At 29.3% G+C, this 18856-nt stretch overlaps 3 protein-coding genes across 3 annotated transcripts; 2 read left to right on the forward strand and 1 right to left on the reverse strand.

Annotated features, from left to right (window-relative positions):
* Window positions 1-6916: 6916 nt before the first annotated feature.
* On the forward strand, window positions 6917-9546 carry Bm9807 (Uncharacterized protein; the record flags this gene model as incomplete). Its single annotated transcript, XM_001900780.2, has 2 exons — window positions 6917-7340; window positions 9449-9546. The coding sequence occupies 2 exons, from the start codon at window positions 6917-6919 to the stop codon at window positions 9544-9546; spliced, it is 522 nt and encodes a 173-aa protein (XP_001900815.2).
* Window positions 9547-11036: 1490 nt separating this feature from the next.
* Window positions 11037-11698, reverse strand: Bm17533 (Uncharacterized protein; the record flags this gene model as incomplete). The annotated part of the gene is made up of 2 exons (XM_043079121.1): window positions 11037-11176; window positions 11650-11698. 2 exons carry the CDS (start codon window positions 11696-11698, stop codon window positions 11037-11039), a joined length of 189 nt encoding a protein of 62 aa, XP_042935055.1.
* Window positions 11699-14401: 2703 nt separating this feature from the next.
* Bm5762 (Uncharacterized protein) lies at window positions 14402-18036 on the forward strand (the record flags this gene model as incomplete). Its single annotated transcript, XM_001900779.2, has 8 exons — window positions 14402-14539; window positions 15018-15251; window positions 15340-15416; window positions 15653-15755; window positions 16016-16144; window positions 16719-16811; window positions 17439-17530; window positions 17886-18036. 8 exons carry the CDS (start codon window positions 14402-14404, stop codon window positions 18034-18036), a joined length of 1017 nt encoding a protein of 338 aa, XP_001900814.2.
* Between the last annotated feature and the right edge of the window lie 820 nt (window positions 18037-18856).

Genomic DNA, 18856 nt, shown 5'->3' on the forward strand with positions numbered 1-18856 from the left:
TGGCATTTGTCATTGATCAATTTCATTTTTCCTTTTCCTTTCCTTTTCTTTAGTGTTTTTTCTTGTTGTGTTATGTCTAATTGCTATCATATGCTGTCATTGTCTCTTTTTTCCAATACAAATTTCAATTTACATAAAAACATCAAAATGTAGTAGTTCTGTAATTTGTGTTTTTTCGAGGTGACAGTTTACTTCACAAATAGTGTCATTTTCATCTCATTTTTAAATAAACATTAAAATTGATAGGTAATGTAAGATAATGCATGCATAAATTATTGCATATTGCATGCAGGTCCTCTGTTAATGCTAAATGCTTGACAGTATATATTTGATTTACTAATATATATATATATATATATATATAAACATTCCCAAACTTTTTTTCCAATATTTTTTTGGTAAAATTTTGTATAGCTGTGGAAGATAATAAAATGTCTCTATCTTCTACTGATTGATAAGCTGTCAAGTATATTTGATTTTATCATTGTTGTTAAAAAAATTCAATATGTGCAAAACATATCAGCATCAACCAATACTATTAGATTCCATCTAAGAAATAATATTTTTGCAGATACAAAGCTAAGAAAAATCCTCAAATTCTTTGAAATTTTTTTAAAAAAACTTAAAATTCTTCGAAAATTCTTAGAGAATGAAAATTTGCAATTCCGAAAATTAAAATTAATATAATAAAAATGATTTGTGCTGCAATTATTACACCTTCTTTCAATCTTTTACTAAAATATGAGGAATGTACGATTTCTGATGGTAATCGATGCAATAAAACCAATTAATTTAAAAAATTAAGAATTTCGAAGTCTGCGTTTTTTTTTTTTTAAATCTGAATTAGCTCCTTCACGTTTTTTATAGGTTACATTATTAAATATTTATAGCTGTTGCTTTTTATAAAACAATTTATGCATAATCTATTGAAATGTATTAAAGTTTGAACATTGTTCCAGCACTTCTCCGTTGATCTCGAAGGATTCGAGAGGTATTTCGGCATTTTTTTTTCGAAAAGCAAAATGTGTAGGATTTTTTTTTTTGGTAAAACCATGTGTTGTAATTCAACTTTATCGCTACTCATTTAAAATTTCTCTGGGAATCGATCCTTGTTGTAAACAAATGCATCGCTCTTCGGTCATACATTAAAACAACAAAACGATGGAATAATTATTCGTCAAAATGTCATTATAATTTATTGAAACAATAAAATGATAGAATAAAAATTTTAATGAAACAATTTGTGCAAAATAAAATAATGCAAGATTTCTGTTTATTTAAAAACATTTTAATATATCATTAAAAATGTAAATAATGTATGTTGTTCTTATTAATGCAAATTTTTCGAAGATGTAAATAAATTAACCAATAAATAGTTCACTTAAATTTTCATAATCATTAACGATATTATTTGTATCGCTTTTTTGACTATCTATGAAACGATATAGAAAATATAAGATAATACATCACTTTGTTTGATTTATTCTCGTTGGAATTAATTGCTTCTTCTCATAATAAATTCTGTCCGTGATTCGCTTTGTTTAAATGACGTGAAAATTCTTGGATTTAACTCACAAACTTAATTTTTTCAGAGATTTCAAACATATATTACTTGAGGATTAAATTTCTGTTTATTTCTCTTGAAGTTGAATTTAAATCTGAAGCATTATATCTTAGTTAACTGGATTTTAAACTTCAGGAATGATTCACAATCCTCGCATTCAAATAGCACCAGTTCATCAGTGCAATTTATATCGAATTAATACCGCTTAAATACCATTTAAAAATGTCTCTAAGAATAAATGCACTGCTGTGTTCTTATTGAAATAATGAGAACAAACATATACTTATGTGTATGTGTCTGATATTTCTGATATTTTTATATTTTTTTGGAACTTTGAAACTTTTCCTTTTCAAATTATAATTGGGTATGATTTTCCGTATGATCATTTTATTGATGACATTAACTACGTCATTTACTTATTCCATTTCTGACGTAAAACATCTGCTTATAGTGTGTCTAATAGATCGTGCAGATTTGAGAAAGTGGTTTTCAGTAAAAATTTAAAAATCCAAAGTTTTTCAAAAGATGCTCTCTTTGCCGAAATCTGAAATTTGCTGAGATCTAACTATTCACTTTGGAAAAGAAATTACAGAATGATTCGGAAAAGCCTAAGTTTTCGAGTTAATACTGTTTTTGGGTATTTCAGAAATTAAAAAATAAAACTTCTATCATCATGAGAAAAATTTATGACCGCATTTCAGTAACATTGTTCAATAAACTTTTAAAGCAAAATAATGTGATTTTTCATTTCAAACTTAAAATTATGAATTGAATGCCCAAAATAAGCAGTACCTTCACTTTGTGTTTAAGCAAGAATTTTTCTTTCTGGTGAGTTATTCCGAAGGCAAAAAAAGTAAACATTTAAAAGTTAAACCTTTAATTTCACTTATTCTGTAAGTGAAATTTTGAGATGGAATTGATTGAAATGCACGGAATTTTAAAAATAGCGACTCTGTTATCTGTGATGCAAAAAATATTTTCAAGAAAACATTCATTGCTCTCTGTTACTTTCATACATATAACCACGCGTGCCTTCTAGTATTCGTCACTTATGGGCCTATCATCAGGCCATTTTGTTCCATTTATGCATCACTCGAACAGACAATAAATTACACTATCCAATTCCAACCAGCCATATTTGTGGTTCAAGATAAGATATTGAGAATTATTCTTGGATAATTCTTTACACCACAAATAATTTGGAACTAACATAATTTTAATTTAATTACTAACATTTCAAGAAATATTTCAAACATTTGAATTAACTAATGACCTTTGACTTTGTATTCTATGATCCAACAGTAAAAATCAATCTTGTCCTACTGCAAATTGTTATTACGAATTATTCCTTTATTCAAGATGAAAGATGATTGATAATTAACTCATTTGAATAATCAAACAAACAACTTTTGCAATTTCATTTATAAAAATAAAAGGAATATGCCATGAAACTTCCGCTATATCTACTTTGCTCACTTACTTTTACCTTATCATTTTAAAAATAAAAGGATAGTATAAGCACAATGATAGAGCCATGCAATTTATAGTTTTATTATTTATAAGTTATATTGTTATAACTCAATTATATTATATCAATATATAATAATTAGTCACAAATAGATGCGAAAGAGAGAAAGAATCTGTTTAAAAAACAAACATCTAGAAAATTCTGAATGCATCATTTTTCCAAAATTTTTTCATAAACGAAATAGAAAACGCCCAATCTATTCTAATGGAAAGAATGTAACTGCTTAGATTGAAGGATGAAATTTATGTTTTTTCCTTACATTTTTAAATCTTTGTGTTAGAATTTCGTCATAATATCTTAATAATATCTAATTTCGCCATATATATATATATATATATATATATATATATAAGTATTAAAAGTTTTTGTTTTTGTTGTAAATTTAACATTGATTGTTTCTGATAAGTTGCAATAACTAATTTCATTGAAAGAATATAAACTTTCTTGATCATCAATTATTACCTATGTAAAACAGATGAAGTTATTGTGATGAAGAAATTAAAAAATGATCAGTGAAGGACGAATTTCTATCCAATGCTTGGAAATAAGTGGAAGTATTTATTAGCAATGAACGAAAGCTTATAAAATATGATTAAGCAAAACATTTTGCAAAAATTTTCATTGAATAGAAATCTCTTCAGAGGAAGATTAGATCCTTTGCTGTTTCACTGAAATCAGTTGAAGTATCGCAGTGCTTATCCACAAATAAACGGAAGTGATGCTGCATTAGCTTCTGGAAACATGTCATAAGAGATAGAAAGCTAAAAAAATAGGTAAACTTGTATGTTCCAAAAGCTTATATGGAACACTTCCATAATTATCAAAATTCTTCCGACCATTTTTATATTGACAACAACAAATAACATGTATGAATTCCTAAATAGAGTATTATCAAGCAAAGGGAGATCAATGGATACATATGTTCCTTCTATCTCTCTCCTTCTGTTTCTCTTTCCCCTTTCTTTTTAAAATCATATACCAAAATATACCTTATAAGCTGATTCTCAGAAGTTTGAATTTTTCGGTCCCATCAAATCACCAAAATTCTCTAACAAATCGAAATCACTCTTCTCCTTCAGAACTGTTACAACTTCTTACAGTATTCCACTTTTCCATATTAGGAAAAAAAAAACTTGTTTCATTTATTTCTTTCCTTTTTTATTAAGTTTTCTTTGTAAATTTGGAGCTGTACATAATATTTCATTTATATTTATTTTAATATTTAATTCTTGCTTCCATCGTTTTTCTCTTTTGTTTTTCTCGGGAAAACAGATTTTTTAAGAGAATTGTAGCTGTCTGACTGTACAATTTAGATGTTGAAGATCAGTTAATACAGATATCACATTTATTATTTTATACTGCAATAATGAATTTAGAGAGTTAAAAAAATTTCAAGAGTTATAAAAACAATCATATTTAAAAAAAACGAAATAGCTAAATGGCTGAAGACAGTAACAACACTATTAAGGATTTATCAAATTACAAAGCTAAGCAATCTTGGTGACATGGATGAAAAAATCTATAACCGACTAGCACGATAATTTTTTAACCGATTTTTTCTGTTAGTGATCACTTTGCACTATTTTAAACATTATTTTATGCAAATTTAACCTAAAAATAGTTGATTATCTAAAAGGACCGACCGTCATTAGTTGGAATTTTCATTGCATCGAACAAAATATCATACCAGAAAATTTCAAAATTCGCCTCTCTTTTTGATGATATGCTGCAATTAACATAATAAAGAGAATGATGATAAATACATTTCAACTCTCTTTCTTCTGTTATGTTTATTTATACTTAAATTGAGAAATCTTTCAAAGTTCCTTCTGGGCTCAAGAGTGAACTGTTTTTTATTGTCTTTTTTCTATAAGTGATCATTTTGTGCAATTTCCAATAGCTGCTTAGTAATTTTATCCAAAAGTATGAACATCTTTCAGCCTAAAAACTCAAAACGATATAAGGAATAACACTTTTTGTTTTCCGTATCTGCTATTTCGGTTTTAAACTACTTAAATGAGTATGTAAATATGTATAAGCTTTAAGTACTGTATGCAGCTTCACTTTTTTGAACTTTATTTAAAACTTCGATCTGACTTATTCCTATTTCAATTCAGCGTAAACCTGCAGTACCATTCAAAATAATGCCATTTGAATCATTTACAATTTGAAGATTATTATTATTATTATTGAGGGGATGATGAAGAGGACATAAGAAGAGTGCTTTCAATGTTTCTTTTACAAAATTTGTTACTCTCCATGTGTAAAGTTAACATCTGTGTCTTTGATTAGCGTGCTACTAGTAAAAAGACAGCTGTTAATAATTCATTCAGACTTTTTTTGCCTTAAAGTACAACCGAACTTTTAATATTTTTTATTAGTTCTAATTCTATTTATTTGTTTCCAATAATACCGATTTAGATATTATCAGCTTCCAATCTTTTGTTATGTTGCATTCATGTAAGAAATGAGCCATCCAATCAGAACCGCTAGAAAGGTTATAAGATCGAAAAAGAATAATTACTAGGAATAATTGCTTTTCTGGATCTATCGTAATTAGTTCATCAAATGAAAATAAATGACATCATGACTATTCTCGGATAAGTTATTACTATTATTCATAACAGATGCTTTTTGGTAATCAAAATTAAATAAGACATAGAAAAAAGAACTGGTTTAAGTCATCAGAATTAATAGAATTTAAAAACACTGAGACAAATTACAATTGCAAATGTAATAAGCCTAGTGCAGTATACTTTTATTCTACTACCAGTTTCCAACTAAAGTTGATTAAATAAATTCAACATAATTAATTACTATTATTTGAAAGTACATTTTTTGTGTGAATGTGTGGTTTGTATGGAAGATTTTGAAGTGATCATTAAATCAAATAGAGCACTTTATTAATGACAAATGCAAATGTCATATTAGCAGCTCTTCTGATACAGACCTTTATGCACTACATTATTTATTGTAATTTGGAAGCGTTGAAATTGCTTGAAGGACTCTGTGTAACTTGAAGTGTGGCAATGCATCTACATTAGCATTATCTCATTTTCAACTTTTTCGTATTAGTTCTCTTCTCAAAGTGAAAGTTCAGAATGAATATTGTAATTAATTGTGATTAAAATTAATTAATATCGTTATCACGACAATCATATCAATAAATCATCTTGTTTAAATAATTAATTACGGAACTAAAATCTTCTGCATGCTTCGTCCTTTTTGGTTCTTGTTGCTGCTTAAGACAGCATTAGTGAACCACGCCTTTCATTCCCGCGGTGTTAATGACACGGTGGACATCCAACTATCCTTCACAACCTGATTCTAAGAAGGAGGACGGACTTCATTCTTGGGCCGCCCACTTCTGCGTTTATTTGAGGTGTATTTGAGTCGCATATCCATCGGCACCTCTTGCTTAAGGGTGACAGAAGAGGGGTTTGGCTGACTACTCGAAAGCCCAGTCTTCCTAATTTGCAGTCTATCGTTCGGTGCCAGTTAGGAAGGTACTTTAAAAACAGCCATCTTGTATTTCAAATACCTCTCTAGATATCGCACATCTTCCCCTTCCCCCTCCCCATTTATTACCACAATTACTAGTCATCTATCGTCAGAAACCACTGTTTGTGAACGTTGCTAACTCCAAATTCTACCCTTTCTGAAAGCTGAATTTACCATCAGAAACCGGAATAATAAAGCAACAACAGCAAGTATTTGATAAACGTTTTCGACATTTATTACGCGAAATACTAGCTATATCAAAAAGTCCTTATTTTAAACCGTTAATAAAATTTACATCGGTGTTAAAAAAGAACTTGAAAAATATGATGTGGCTCAAAACAAACAGTATTGTGGCCATATGTCTCATCATCGGCCTGAATGCTAAAGAAGTAAATGCTAATATAGAGAAACATATGAGAGCTGGACAATTAAACACCAAAGATCTGAAAACGATACGCATTGTAAAGCAAATAAGTGCTGAACGAATGCGTGATCAGTATCGCCGAAACTCTGGGAGCATATTGGACGAGCAATTGAAATGGCTTGATACCAGTGAAATGTACAATATGGGTCGTATTGCAATGTTATTGAAAGAGAAAAATATTTTTGATGAAACACTGATTCCTGCACCGTCGAAGAAAGCCAGTACAAGTCGACTTTGTGGTACCAAATTAGTGGAAGCAATCATCAAATTGTGCAACGGTTGTGTAAAACCTGTTGGCGGTAAAGCCGTTAGCGCTAAACGATGTAAGTTAAATTTGACTTCACTTTTTGCTATCTTTGTATCAACACTTCAATCTGTAGTGATCGACATTCATGTCATTTCAACTTTGCTTTCAAAAGCAATGAATGAACAGACAATGAATAAATGACTAAATGGTCTTCTTCATTCACTCTATTTCTTCACTGGCAGCAGTCCCAATTCCATTTTATAATGGATAGTTCATATTATAAATCATTGCGTTATTTGGATAAGTTAATTATCGTCACAAATATCAGTTACATTTCGGATGAAGAAGAGAGGAGAGAAAAAGGAAGTAATGAAAGGATGAAGTCGAATTTTTCTTTTTTGAGCATAGTAAGAACTGAAAACAGAAGTGAATTTAATAAACATTTGCGTTGAAGCGCTGAAGAATTATACGTACTTCCGGGAAAAGAAAAATGGAGATATCAATATTAAGTCAATATAATATATAATTTGAATATTTATAATTGGAATGGATTTAGTTTGTTATTCTTGCGTTTACGTGCTAATTGTATGTTGCAGTTATAATTGGAATGCGAATGCTGAATAATTCAAAGATTAATTCTTATTAATAACTTTATTTTTAAATTTAAATTATTAGAGTTTTTTTGAAATTCCTACGCTTTTTTGTAGATCTTTTGAAGTTTCCATACATTAATTTCCTTGTATTTCGTTTTTTTTTTTTAGTTTTTTTTTATTTTTTTGAAAAGAGGGTAAACCTCATGTTGCTGATCCTAAGAAATGAATAATGTAAGCTTTTGTTGCTGGTTTCTATTTCAACAATCAGAAAGTACTGGTAGCTTCCGTCTGAAATTAATCTCAAACAAAAATCATTCTAAATAATTAAAATGTACTAAATTAAAACTTCCGAAGCTTTTATATTGCAAACACTTTCAGATATAAATCCATATTCATTTATTATTCAACAATTTCTGCTAATCATATTAACATTTAAGTTGGCAGTAACTCTTATCTTCTTTTACAAATAATATTTCTAAGTTACATTTTTCTTAAAAAGAGTGATTCCAGGTATTAAACTTGATAATTTTCAAACACATAATTTACCTGCTTAAATTCATGTTTAAGTACATAGTAATAATTATGTCTGTAAAATAAAATTTTATTCCAAAAAAGGCTTCAGTGACAGATCTATTATTTCGAATTATGATAACAAAGTATGGGCTTGTAATGAATAAACAGTAAAATATAGTTAATGATAGAAACAGACTGCTGTCAGAGTTTATTTTCAAATATTACCTATTTGGATCAACTTTTTGATTTGCTAACAAACTATATTTTCTTATGAATTTAGCGATGAATTCACAAACAGCCTAAAACTTAAATTATTAGGTAGAATGAGCGGTCACTGTGTGGTCAGTTATATTTGGTTATTCTTAGATATAACGATGACAATGTAAATGTCGAGATTATAGATGATTCAAAAAATTGTCAGAATTAGAGCAGGACTCAAAATAAGAGATGTAAAAGATTAGTAATACATGTGGGTGAGTATTAAATGTGGTCAGAACTTTTATCTCTTTACTCCATATTACTTCAGTAAGTGCAACAGTCCTGTAAATGAACTCGTCCAGCCAACATTCATTTGCGCATTTCCTTGATCCCATCGCCCGTTGACAAGGAAGCCAAATTGAAGCCACAAATAATTAATTCAAAATGACATATTCTAGGATTGCTGTAAAAAAAAAAAAAAAAAAAAAAAAAAAAAAAAAAAAAAAAAAAAAAAACAAAATGATGTACAGCGTTTTGTTAGTGATAATTTTTAAATGTATTATTTTGATAAACTAATATGAGTTTTGATTACCTTGCTAAGATCATATATTGTCTTCGTTATATATATATATTTGCATATAAAAAATATTAGTAAGATATGTAGAAATAAGCAAAATTCATTAGCCAATGCAATCATTTAAAAAAGAATTTTTTTTTTTTTTTTTTGTATACATTTGGTTATAATGATGTAGACTTAATTAGAAGATAAATACGCATAAGGAGATAAAAATGAGATATGATAGATTATGAAAAGTTAAAAATGTTGCAAAAGTTTTCTCATAAATTTGCATTAGCGATGATGACATATGCATCTTTGCAGCATTAACGACATTAATGAAACGTGGACAAACATTGACTGAGAAATGTTGCATAAATCGATGCTCATTTGACGAGATGAAATCATTTTGTTGCGATTGAATTTCTTTGTTCGCAACCACTCAAAAAGGATAAAGAAGAAGGCGAAGTTGAAAAGAAGGCGAAATTGAGAAGGTGTGAAAGGATGGAAAAATGTTGCCGTTTTGGCGCCGCCAACAAAAACTACAAACAATTTATTCTCACAGTACGTATTGTGTTTTATTGGTTTGAAGAGTGAGCTTTCCCTCCGTTTTGTATCATTTCTATTTTATGTTTCACTTTCATTTTATTTTATTTCATTTTATTTCATTTCATTTTTTTTTCATTTCATTTTATTTCATTTCATTTTTTTCATTTCATTTCATTTCATTTCCTTTCGTTTCGTTTCGGTTGGTGCGGTTTTTTTTTCCCTTTTTTAAACAATCACACAAATATTATAACATTTTGTGCAGGGATTCTAAATTGTCGGTGATTATTTTTTGGGGGAAAGATTAATGCGAAATGATGCAGCGAATGCTTTGATGATAAAGTGATGAAAAGGAAGGTGATGATCCCATTACAAGTTGTTACCTGTATGCCTACTAATTTCTTGGAATTTGACAAAATATTTTCAAACTTGCAAAAAAAAAAAAAAAGAAAAAAAACTGGAAGAAAGATTAATGACAGTAATATTCTGGCAATGTTGACTGAAAGGAATGAGAAATGTCTTGAAATTGAATTTCATAAGGTAAAGGCTTACCTTTTGGAAGTCTTCTAAAAATTAGTAATTGATCATAGCTTTAGAAAAAAGATGAGGACAAAGATTTGTTTACATCTGATCATCTTAAAGATTTCAAACTAAAAACATAAGCATTACGCATTAGTGTTTTATCATTTTTGTTGAGCATATTTCAGTTTGAGCATTTTTTAGGCACTTCATATCTATACAAAGATCAGTAACAAAATCACATATGATTTAATTAATTATTGATATTACATCCTGCTCAATTTGCAATTAGATTTTCAACTATCATTTTGGGGATTCATTCTGTTGTTGATTTGTTGGTGATCAAAAAGTTACTTATTGAAATTATTAGGCGATAAGTGCACCTATATTATGACTTTTGTTTCTAAATTTGCCTTGATTTGTCGGCGAATTTCTTTCAATAGTTCCTCTAACTTTACCAAAAAAAAAGAGAAAAGAAAAAATTCAAGTCTCTCAGTCAATTTACAACTAACTCACTTGAAAATGAAAAGAAAGGAAAGAGGAAATATGAGAGAAACTCGAGAAATTGGATAACATCTAATGAATAATGCTTCATTTTGTTCAATTTCCAATTTCATTCTTGTTTCATATTTCTCTTTATTCAGTCGCACTTAGAATCAATCTTTTGTGTTCAGATGTCCATCTTTTTGTTTATTATCCTAACTACCAGGTCTTATTTCTCATTACTTAGAAAAAACGGTTTCTGAGCCAATATGATACACATTATGTCATATCTTTCTTTAACAGTATAAAAGAAAAATACTGCAAACTTATTAAGTGATTTATTAGGGATCTTTTTTTGGTAATATTAGGTTATCACATTTATCATTATGGTATCAGAAATCGTCATACATCCTAGTTGTTGATTTGTAGTACCATTATTTGTTATATTGTCATTGTCATCCGTAGAAGGTCTCATAGTAATGAGCTTATTTTGTTTAGCAAATCCTTCAAATGATATCATTCATGGATCATTGTGATACTACATTTTAAAATTTGATATATCACTATGATATTTATTCTTTTTCCATTGAAAATTGAAAAAATGTTGTTATTAAAAGAAAAATTATTGTTGAGAAGGAAAAGAATGAAAAGTTTTCACATAATTCAGATACAAAATATAAAAAAGTTTGGTTGAATTTATCACTGTCGGATAAAATGATGTAATAGAAAACTAATACTTCCATTCTATCTACTCATACTTTCTTATTATATTTCTTACATTCTCTCAAAGGTTTTCAGAGAAAGAAAAAATCAAATTTGCTTCCTTATATGATGACGACTTTGCAAATATTTGCATTTACCATTTTTTACATTTCCTTTTTGAAAAATTTCAATTCCTTCGCATCTTATATTTCAATGAACTTTTTCTATCCTAGTGCTTCCTATCTCATTGATATTGCAAACATTTGATTCTTCACCTTTTATTATATTCGATTTTCTTCTCTGTTTCGTTTCTATAGCACTCATCAATTACCAAATGATCACTGGGCCATTTATCATTCCTTTATCACCTGTTTTCAGTCACACTGATATATATTTGTTACCGAAAATTTGATACTGTCAAGTTTCGTCTGGAAGAACTATTTCTAGTGAAATTTGAATGTAAAAGAATTGATGGAATCAATTGAAACATTATCTAAGCAGAATTTCAGTCGTTTTCCCGCTACTTTTCCACTACAAATATTTATTTCATTTACATATTACATCCACATATGACTACTGTTTTATAATTGTCAAATTCAAAAATATCAACATTTCGTCGTTTTTTAATCGATGACCTACTGGACGATTTATTGGAATGTTTCTTTGTTCGTCCTCATTCTCATATTTCATTCCAAAATGCATCATTACCGAACAAGGAAAATGCGGAATCGTAAACAATTTTAGGAGCATATGTGCTTGTGGGAGGGGGGATGGATCAACTACCATCCTTAAACGTTGTTGTCTTCTTCATTTTAGAAGAGCACCGATCGCAACCGATCGCTTCTTCAAGCAGACAATCTTTGATCTCACATTTCCATCTTTCATTTTTTGTTATGGACACTTCAACTTCCTATGACATATTTGATGTATATTGGATAATGTATGCGTTTATGATAATTCGGTTTGTGATCTCATAGCAAATTTTCGTTATTATCCCTTCCATTCAAAATTTCTTCTAATCGTCCAGCTTTTCCGAATTCAAATTTGTTCAGTAAACAATGAATTTCGATGTTAAATATCTCACAGTTCAAAATTTCATCACGAAGTAGTATTATTGATGAGGAGCTTTCTACAGAAAATTTCTCACTCAATTTACAAACAAATTTCAATTTACAGACTTGCAACTTGCAGCGATCAAAACTTATTATGCGCGATTTAAACTTCCTTAAATCAATATAATTTTTCATACGTGAAGTCACTGTGTGTTACAAGCATAGTGTACTCTCGCATTTCATATATTTATTAGTACTAAAGCAATAAAAGAGAAACGTGTTCAGAATATTAAACAAAGTATTATAGTTAATATTCACTAACAGAAACACAAACCAAATTTTGAAATTTCTGGGAACATTCAAATTCGGTGGAAAACTAAAAACTAAAGCGAGAGCGATCTGTTATTAAATTTCTTTCCTTTAATAGTGCTATATGAAACATATGTGTTTCTAATAGTATTCTTTTCGTCGAAAGAAATTGAAATTGAAATTAACACTCTGCATGGTGACAGAGTCCAGAGCCATGTGAAGGGTATTATAAAAGGAATCTGTACAACATAACTGACAGTTAATAGTTGAAAGGGACAGAGAATGAAGACAGAACTGGCCTTAAATATAACTGGAGGTAGTAGTAGTAGTAGTAATAATAATAAACATCATGTCAATCAATGTTAATGACCAATAATTATTATTATTAATATTAATAAATGATAAATTATAATAAATAAAAACAATGACAGTAGTAGTAGTAGATAGTAGTAGATACTAACAATAATAATAAATAATAATCATGAATACTAAATAGAAATAATCGATGAATGTAAAAGAATTCGAAGAATTTCCAGGCATTCTGTTTATCTGAACTCTCAGTAATTTACCTCTACCCGTGTTTAAACACATTGCGACACATCCATACAAATTATGCAATTGTTTGCTTAAAGCTGGGACGACCAACAACTTGATCACGCTTCCATTATAACTACCATTGCAGTTTGTATGTGAATATTTTAAAAGAAATACAAATAATTTCAATAGCAACGAGAGAAATTGACAATTTTACAAGTATGAAAGAATTCTTAATATAAATTATAAGCGAAAGAGTATAAATTGTTGATAAAAGAGATAAAAAGGAAGTGGAATAAACGAATAAATATTTTCTTCAATAAATCAAAAATTATTTACCTGCCAAAATTAAGCCACTGATCAATAAGTCAATATCAAATGAAAGTGTTATTTAGAAGAATAAAAGAAGGCATCTATCATAACTGAGTTTTGGTAATTTGTTACCTGATTCATTAAAGTTTGGTGGATAAATTGATTAAATTTCTTCTCCAAATCGATTATTCACCTTTTATCATACGAATTTTTCACAAATTAAAATGATGAAGTGAAGAACATGAAGAAAATGTTAACCTAATCACTAATTTATAAACTGAAAAGCAACTTTCATTCCAGTTTCATTTTTCTTTTTCGATCACATATATTTCATACTTCATTGATGTCATCCACTATGATATCTATTACATTTAGAATTGTGCATTTCAAATAGTGCAAAAGTTTGCAGTAAATTCTTCTGTCCTTTCCTGACAAAATAACATCGTTGAAGATTTGAAATGACAAGTTAGTTGAATGAAACGATAATGACAATCATTTTTGCGTTCCGCAGGCCACAAGAAAGTATTACAAATCATACAGTATTAGAAGAGGATGAAATTGCAATAGACATGGGTATTTAATGATAAAGTTTATTACTTCAACATTTCTCAGTTGAGAAGTTCAATTAATCGTGTTTTTTTTTTTCAAAATATTTCAAAAAAAGAATTGAAGAAAATGCCAAATGTATCAAATTGGAAGAATTTTTACATAAATAATTTTCCTTCTCTTTTTCTTTTAATACAAAAAATGATTCACCTAGTAGATTTTTAACGTCAAAATATAATCACTTTTTCCTTACTTTCTTATTTAACAATTACAAATGGTGGCTAATTTATTGAAAGTTGTAGTATTTCTGGGCGCTATTGCACTGTTGTCCAGTGAAGTAGCGCATTGGGAATCACTAAATATTGGAATTATCAGACAGAAAGAGTTGCTTCGCCTATCATCAACAATACTGGTGTGTTTCTATGAATTTCGCACAAATTCTAATAAAGGCTAATTCCAATAAATGTAATTAATTGATTAGTTATACAAAATTCATTAGGGTTCATATAAAAAAGTTTTAAAAAAATGAATTGTGAGCAATCTGCGCCGCGCTGAATACGTTGAATACTGTGCACACTTAAAAAACTGCGACACTGGCGCCAATTTTGGCGATCCTTGACGAATGGATCGCAGTTCGGATACTGATTAAATTGTCTGTGTGCTGATGTTACTTTTATTCCATGATTTTCTGCTCTTACCATCATGTTACTCTGCGTGATTCAGTGGTACAATTGTATTTCTTATTGACAAATCTACTTACCGACCTATTAAAATAGGTCTGCTAATAACTGATTGCTCCAGTAAATTAATTATTTATGTAATACTCACCCATTCATATTTAATGATGTATATCATTCAGCAGTGATACATAAAAAATTTCAAAATTGTAGGATGGTTTACGATCAGCTGTTATGAAAATGCAATCACTCATAAATATATGGTATCTTCCGGAAAACGATAGACTGAGCGCCAAAAGTTTATCGTCATGTGTTTCGCACTGGTATCCGCCAATTGGCGAGTGCTTTATGGAAACTTTACACAGCTGGAGAAAATTAAACCCACTTAATATCACAAAAGATATTAACTTGAAATTTTATGGTGTTAACTTTTTACTTTTCTTACAGGTTATTCATTTTATGCCTTTTTTCTCTAGAAAACCATAAGGTAGTAATATCCATTGCTCTAGGACCATATCAATTTGCCTTTTTCAAGGTGGATCATCAGAAATGTAATGCAGATAATGGTTTGCTTGCTGCAGCTGCACCTTGTACTCTTATCAATAATAATCGGTAAAATTTTTTCTCATTTCAAGTAGCAGTAAGCATTGGAATACCTCAATAATTTATTTGCAAGTTGGTAGGTAAAGCCAGAATTGCAAAGTGGATGAGGACACAGCATTCAACTATTGTGTCCTCTCCCACATTACGTGATCGTGACAGGAGTATTACCGGATCAGCATTAGATTTACCATGATGATTAAATATCAAATTATATCACTATAACACTACAATGTGCGATCAGCTAGTCCAGCAGCTGCCCGATTGATGTTATGTCCAGTGAATCATCATCGATGGAACTCTTTCCATGCCATTGTAGACCTGTTTCGTCATGAAATAATGCACGCTTTGGTTAGCTTTCCTGTGCTGATATTATCAAGTGGACAAAACATAGAGGAAACTTAGCCTTGTCTAATGTGAAATATTTTATTGCTGGACAATATATGCTTGTTGTAAATGACTAAACATTTCTTCAAACAATGAAAAATGACTCGAAATTTGATGATTAACATCGGAAAAGATATGCATCGGTGAAATTTTGATGTTGAAAGTGCTCTTCGGTGTTACATTAATCATTGCTGAGATTTTTAATTAAATCTGATAATTTGCAGGGTTTTGGCTTAATAACTCCTGGAGAAAGTTTATCTTCCACTCCAGCGAAAAGAAAATTCCTTTGGACTGATGAATCGTCTAAACAGCATGTAACCGCAACCTACATGGATTTTCAGGACGATGCGGTGGTAATCATTGTTCTAAAACTTCCTGAACCAATATTCTATTTTAAGCTATCGTTGGAGAACAGTAATTATGGTATTCCTTAGAAAGCGAAAGAGAAAAGGATGTGGTATGGTAATTCTCTTTTATAATTCCTTTCATCCTTCAAAGGTTTAAATTTTTTCTCAAATTAATGAACTCAACAAATTAAAACCTTAAAATCTTAAAAAAAAAAAAAAAAAATTGAAATAATGATGCATCTTCATACTTTGCAAATCTTAGTGATAGATTTGGTTACTGAATTCTTTCCGGAAATCTTCAGGAAACTACTGGGAAGACATATTGCTTGGAATTTTTATAAGTCAAACATGCTTTCTCTGAAGAAAAAAGACGCTAATTTCTATGTAACTTAAAATCCTTAATTGAAATGTAACTTTTAAAGTTGATTCACATGAATCAAAATCTCCCCTTTGAATTGATAAATCCGAGTGAATACATATTTGAAGATGAAATAGCAATTTGTTATAATTTCATTCAATTAATTCAATTAATTTGGGCATTTTTTGTTTTGTTGGTGAGATGAGAAGTGAATAACTTTAGATCGAAGCAAGAAAACATTTCGGTTGTCAGAATTTGCATGGAATTGAAGCAGATGGTGACGATAAAATACATCTCAGTGAATACATTTATGGTGTAAGATTTTGACTATTATTAACTGATGTCGTAATCATCAAATTAATGATGATAATAACAGTATGTTAGCGTAGAAATCGTAGTTTACTGAACTTTGACCCATAATTAATGTGCATTGAAAAGTGTTATTGTGTTAGCACTAAATAGTGTACAAATTTTGAAAAATAAGTGCACTGCTATATGTATATTTTTATTACAGTGATCATGAAATTTCTATTGGTCATTACGAATAGAATTTTCCAAATTATTTTTTCAAACACTGAAAAAAATTTCTTCAATTTATAATATAAGCTATATGTTTAACCTGAGACAATACTGATAGCATATACCGCATTATTCAAATTTACTATTTTTCCTATTTTTCAAGTTCTTTCTCCAATAATGAATTAATTTCTTTATATCAAGCTAAGTGTTAAATGCAAAGCAGAAATTTTCATCTCATCGTTATGTTTAAACCAGTTCCATTTACTAATTCCTATGGAAATAAGGCGAAAAAATAATCGCCCTCTACGTTATTCAAAATTGATATTATCAGATAAACAGTTTCATTAAATATTATGATTAATGCCATTTCGTTTTTCTAACTTTGAAAGTGAATGATTTAATGAGAACTCGCACTTAATTAAGGATGAACTGATGACACCGGTGTTAGCAAATGGAAGGAATTATTTAACTAAAATTTCCGCTTCCATTCTTGAAGCAACAAAAAATGGAGAAAAGTAAATATTTAAGTTTTAATCCATTGTTAAAATCGATACTATTTCACCGCAAAATGGTTAACTGAATTTTTTTTTTTTTTTCAAGAACAATAAGTAACAAAAGTTAATATTCTAAATTATGCAATGGCGTTGCAAAGTTGGATGATAGCTGAATTCCTATTTTATCAGATATTTTTACAGCAAATCAGATAAGATCTTCTACGATAGACAGATAACTCTTCTCACATAAATTTTTACTCTTCTGAGTAAGACTGGTTATGAAATTTAAAATAATAATGCAAAATGTAAAATATCATTGATGAGGACAGTCGCTAACTATGAAGTGTTATGTGTTATCACTTATCGTATATTTGAGACAGTGGTACAAAACAAACGAAAGTCTGGTTCAAGCTGAAACCAAAGCATATTGGTACGGACGTAATTGGGGATGTATATTCGCTGAGAGGAGCTGCTATGAATATATTATCAGTCGTCTTTCACATCGGTATCATTCAAGTATTTTTTGAAGTTTATAATATGAAATTTGTACTTCTGCGGAGGTATCATATGAAATCCGTACTAATATGCTTAACATAAAAATTTTTCACAATAAATATTCGAATTCAAAGTAATCATTCTTGACATAATATTTTAGCACAAAGAAATGAAATTAGTTGATTAACAGAGACCTTCCATTATAATTGTTTGTATTATTATCATAACTTTTATCAATAATTTCAAACTCAGTTCTCCACGTTTTTCAATCCGAAATTTCTTTGTTTTCTCAAACAATCCCCAAAAATTTAAAACTATCAATATGAAAACGATAGTCCTTAAACATTTCCTTACCAATTTCTGCATCGTTATTCATTAATTTTCAGAATTCTTTTCAGAAATACGACTTTCCCATTTTGTGATGCAATCGATTTATTGAATTCACAATACTTAAAAACAAAATATGTAAGCGTTTTTTTGATGTGCATAAATCATCGAAAATTAAAATTTCATATGTATCTAAGTAATAATTCTGCCCTACAAACTAAAGTAAAGTATGATGACAAAATAAAACGTCACAACTGTTTGTTTACTGAACTTTAGTAGTAATATAGATATGAAAATATGTTTACACTTGAAAAGCCGGAACCTATGCAGATGGCAAATGGTTACTTATTGATGAAAAAAAAAAAAAAAAATGAGAGAGGATTATCGGTAAATATGCATACGATATTACATGTTTTTGACGTTCATATGACGACAGTTATTCATTCATATGACAATAGTTGAAACTGTAGAAGGTGGCAGTGTAAAAAAAGCCGAAGCACGTAAATTGCGAAAATTTTGGATAAC

Source organism: Brugia malayi, assembly GCF_000002995.4.
Source record: "Brugia malayi strain FR3 genome assembly, contig: Bm_v4_Chr2_contig_001, whole genome shotgun sequence".
Classification (NCBI taxonomy): domain Eukaryota; kingdom Metazoa; phylum Nematoda; class Chromadorea; order Rhabditida; family Onchocercidae; genus Brugia; species Brugia malayi.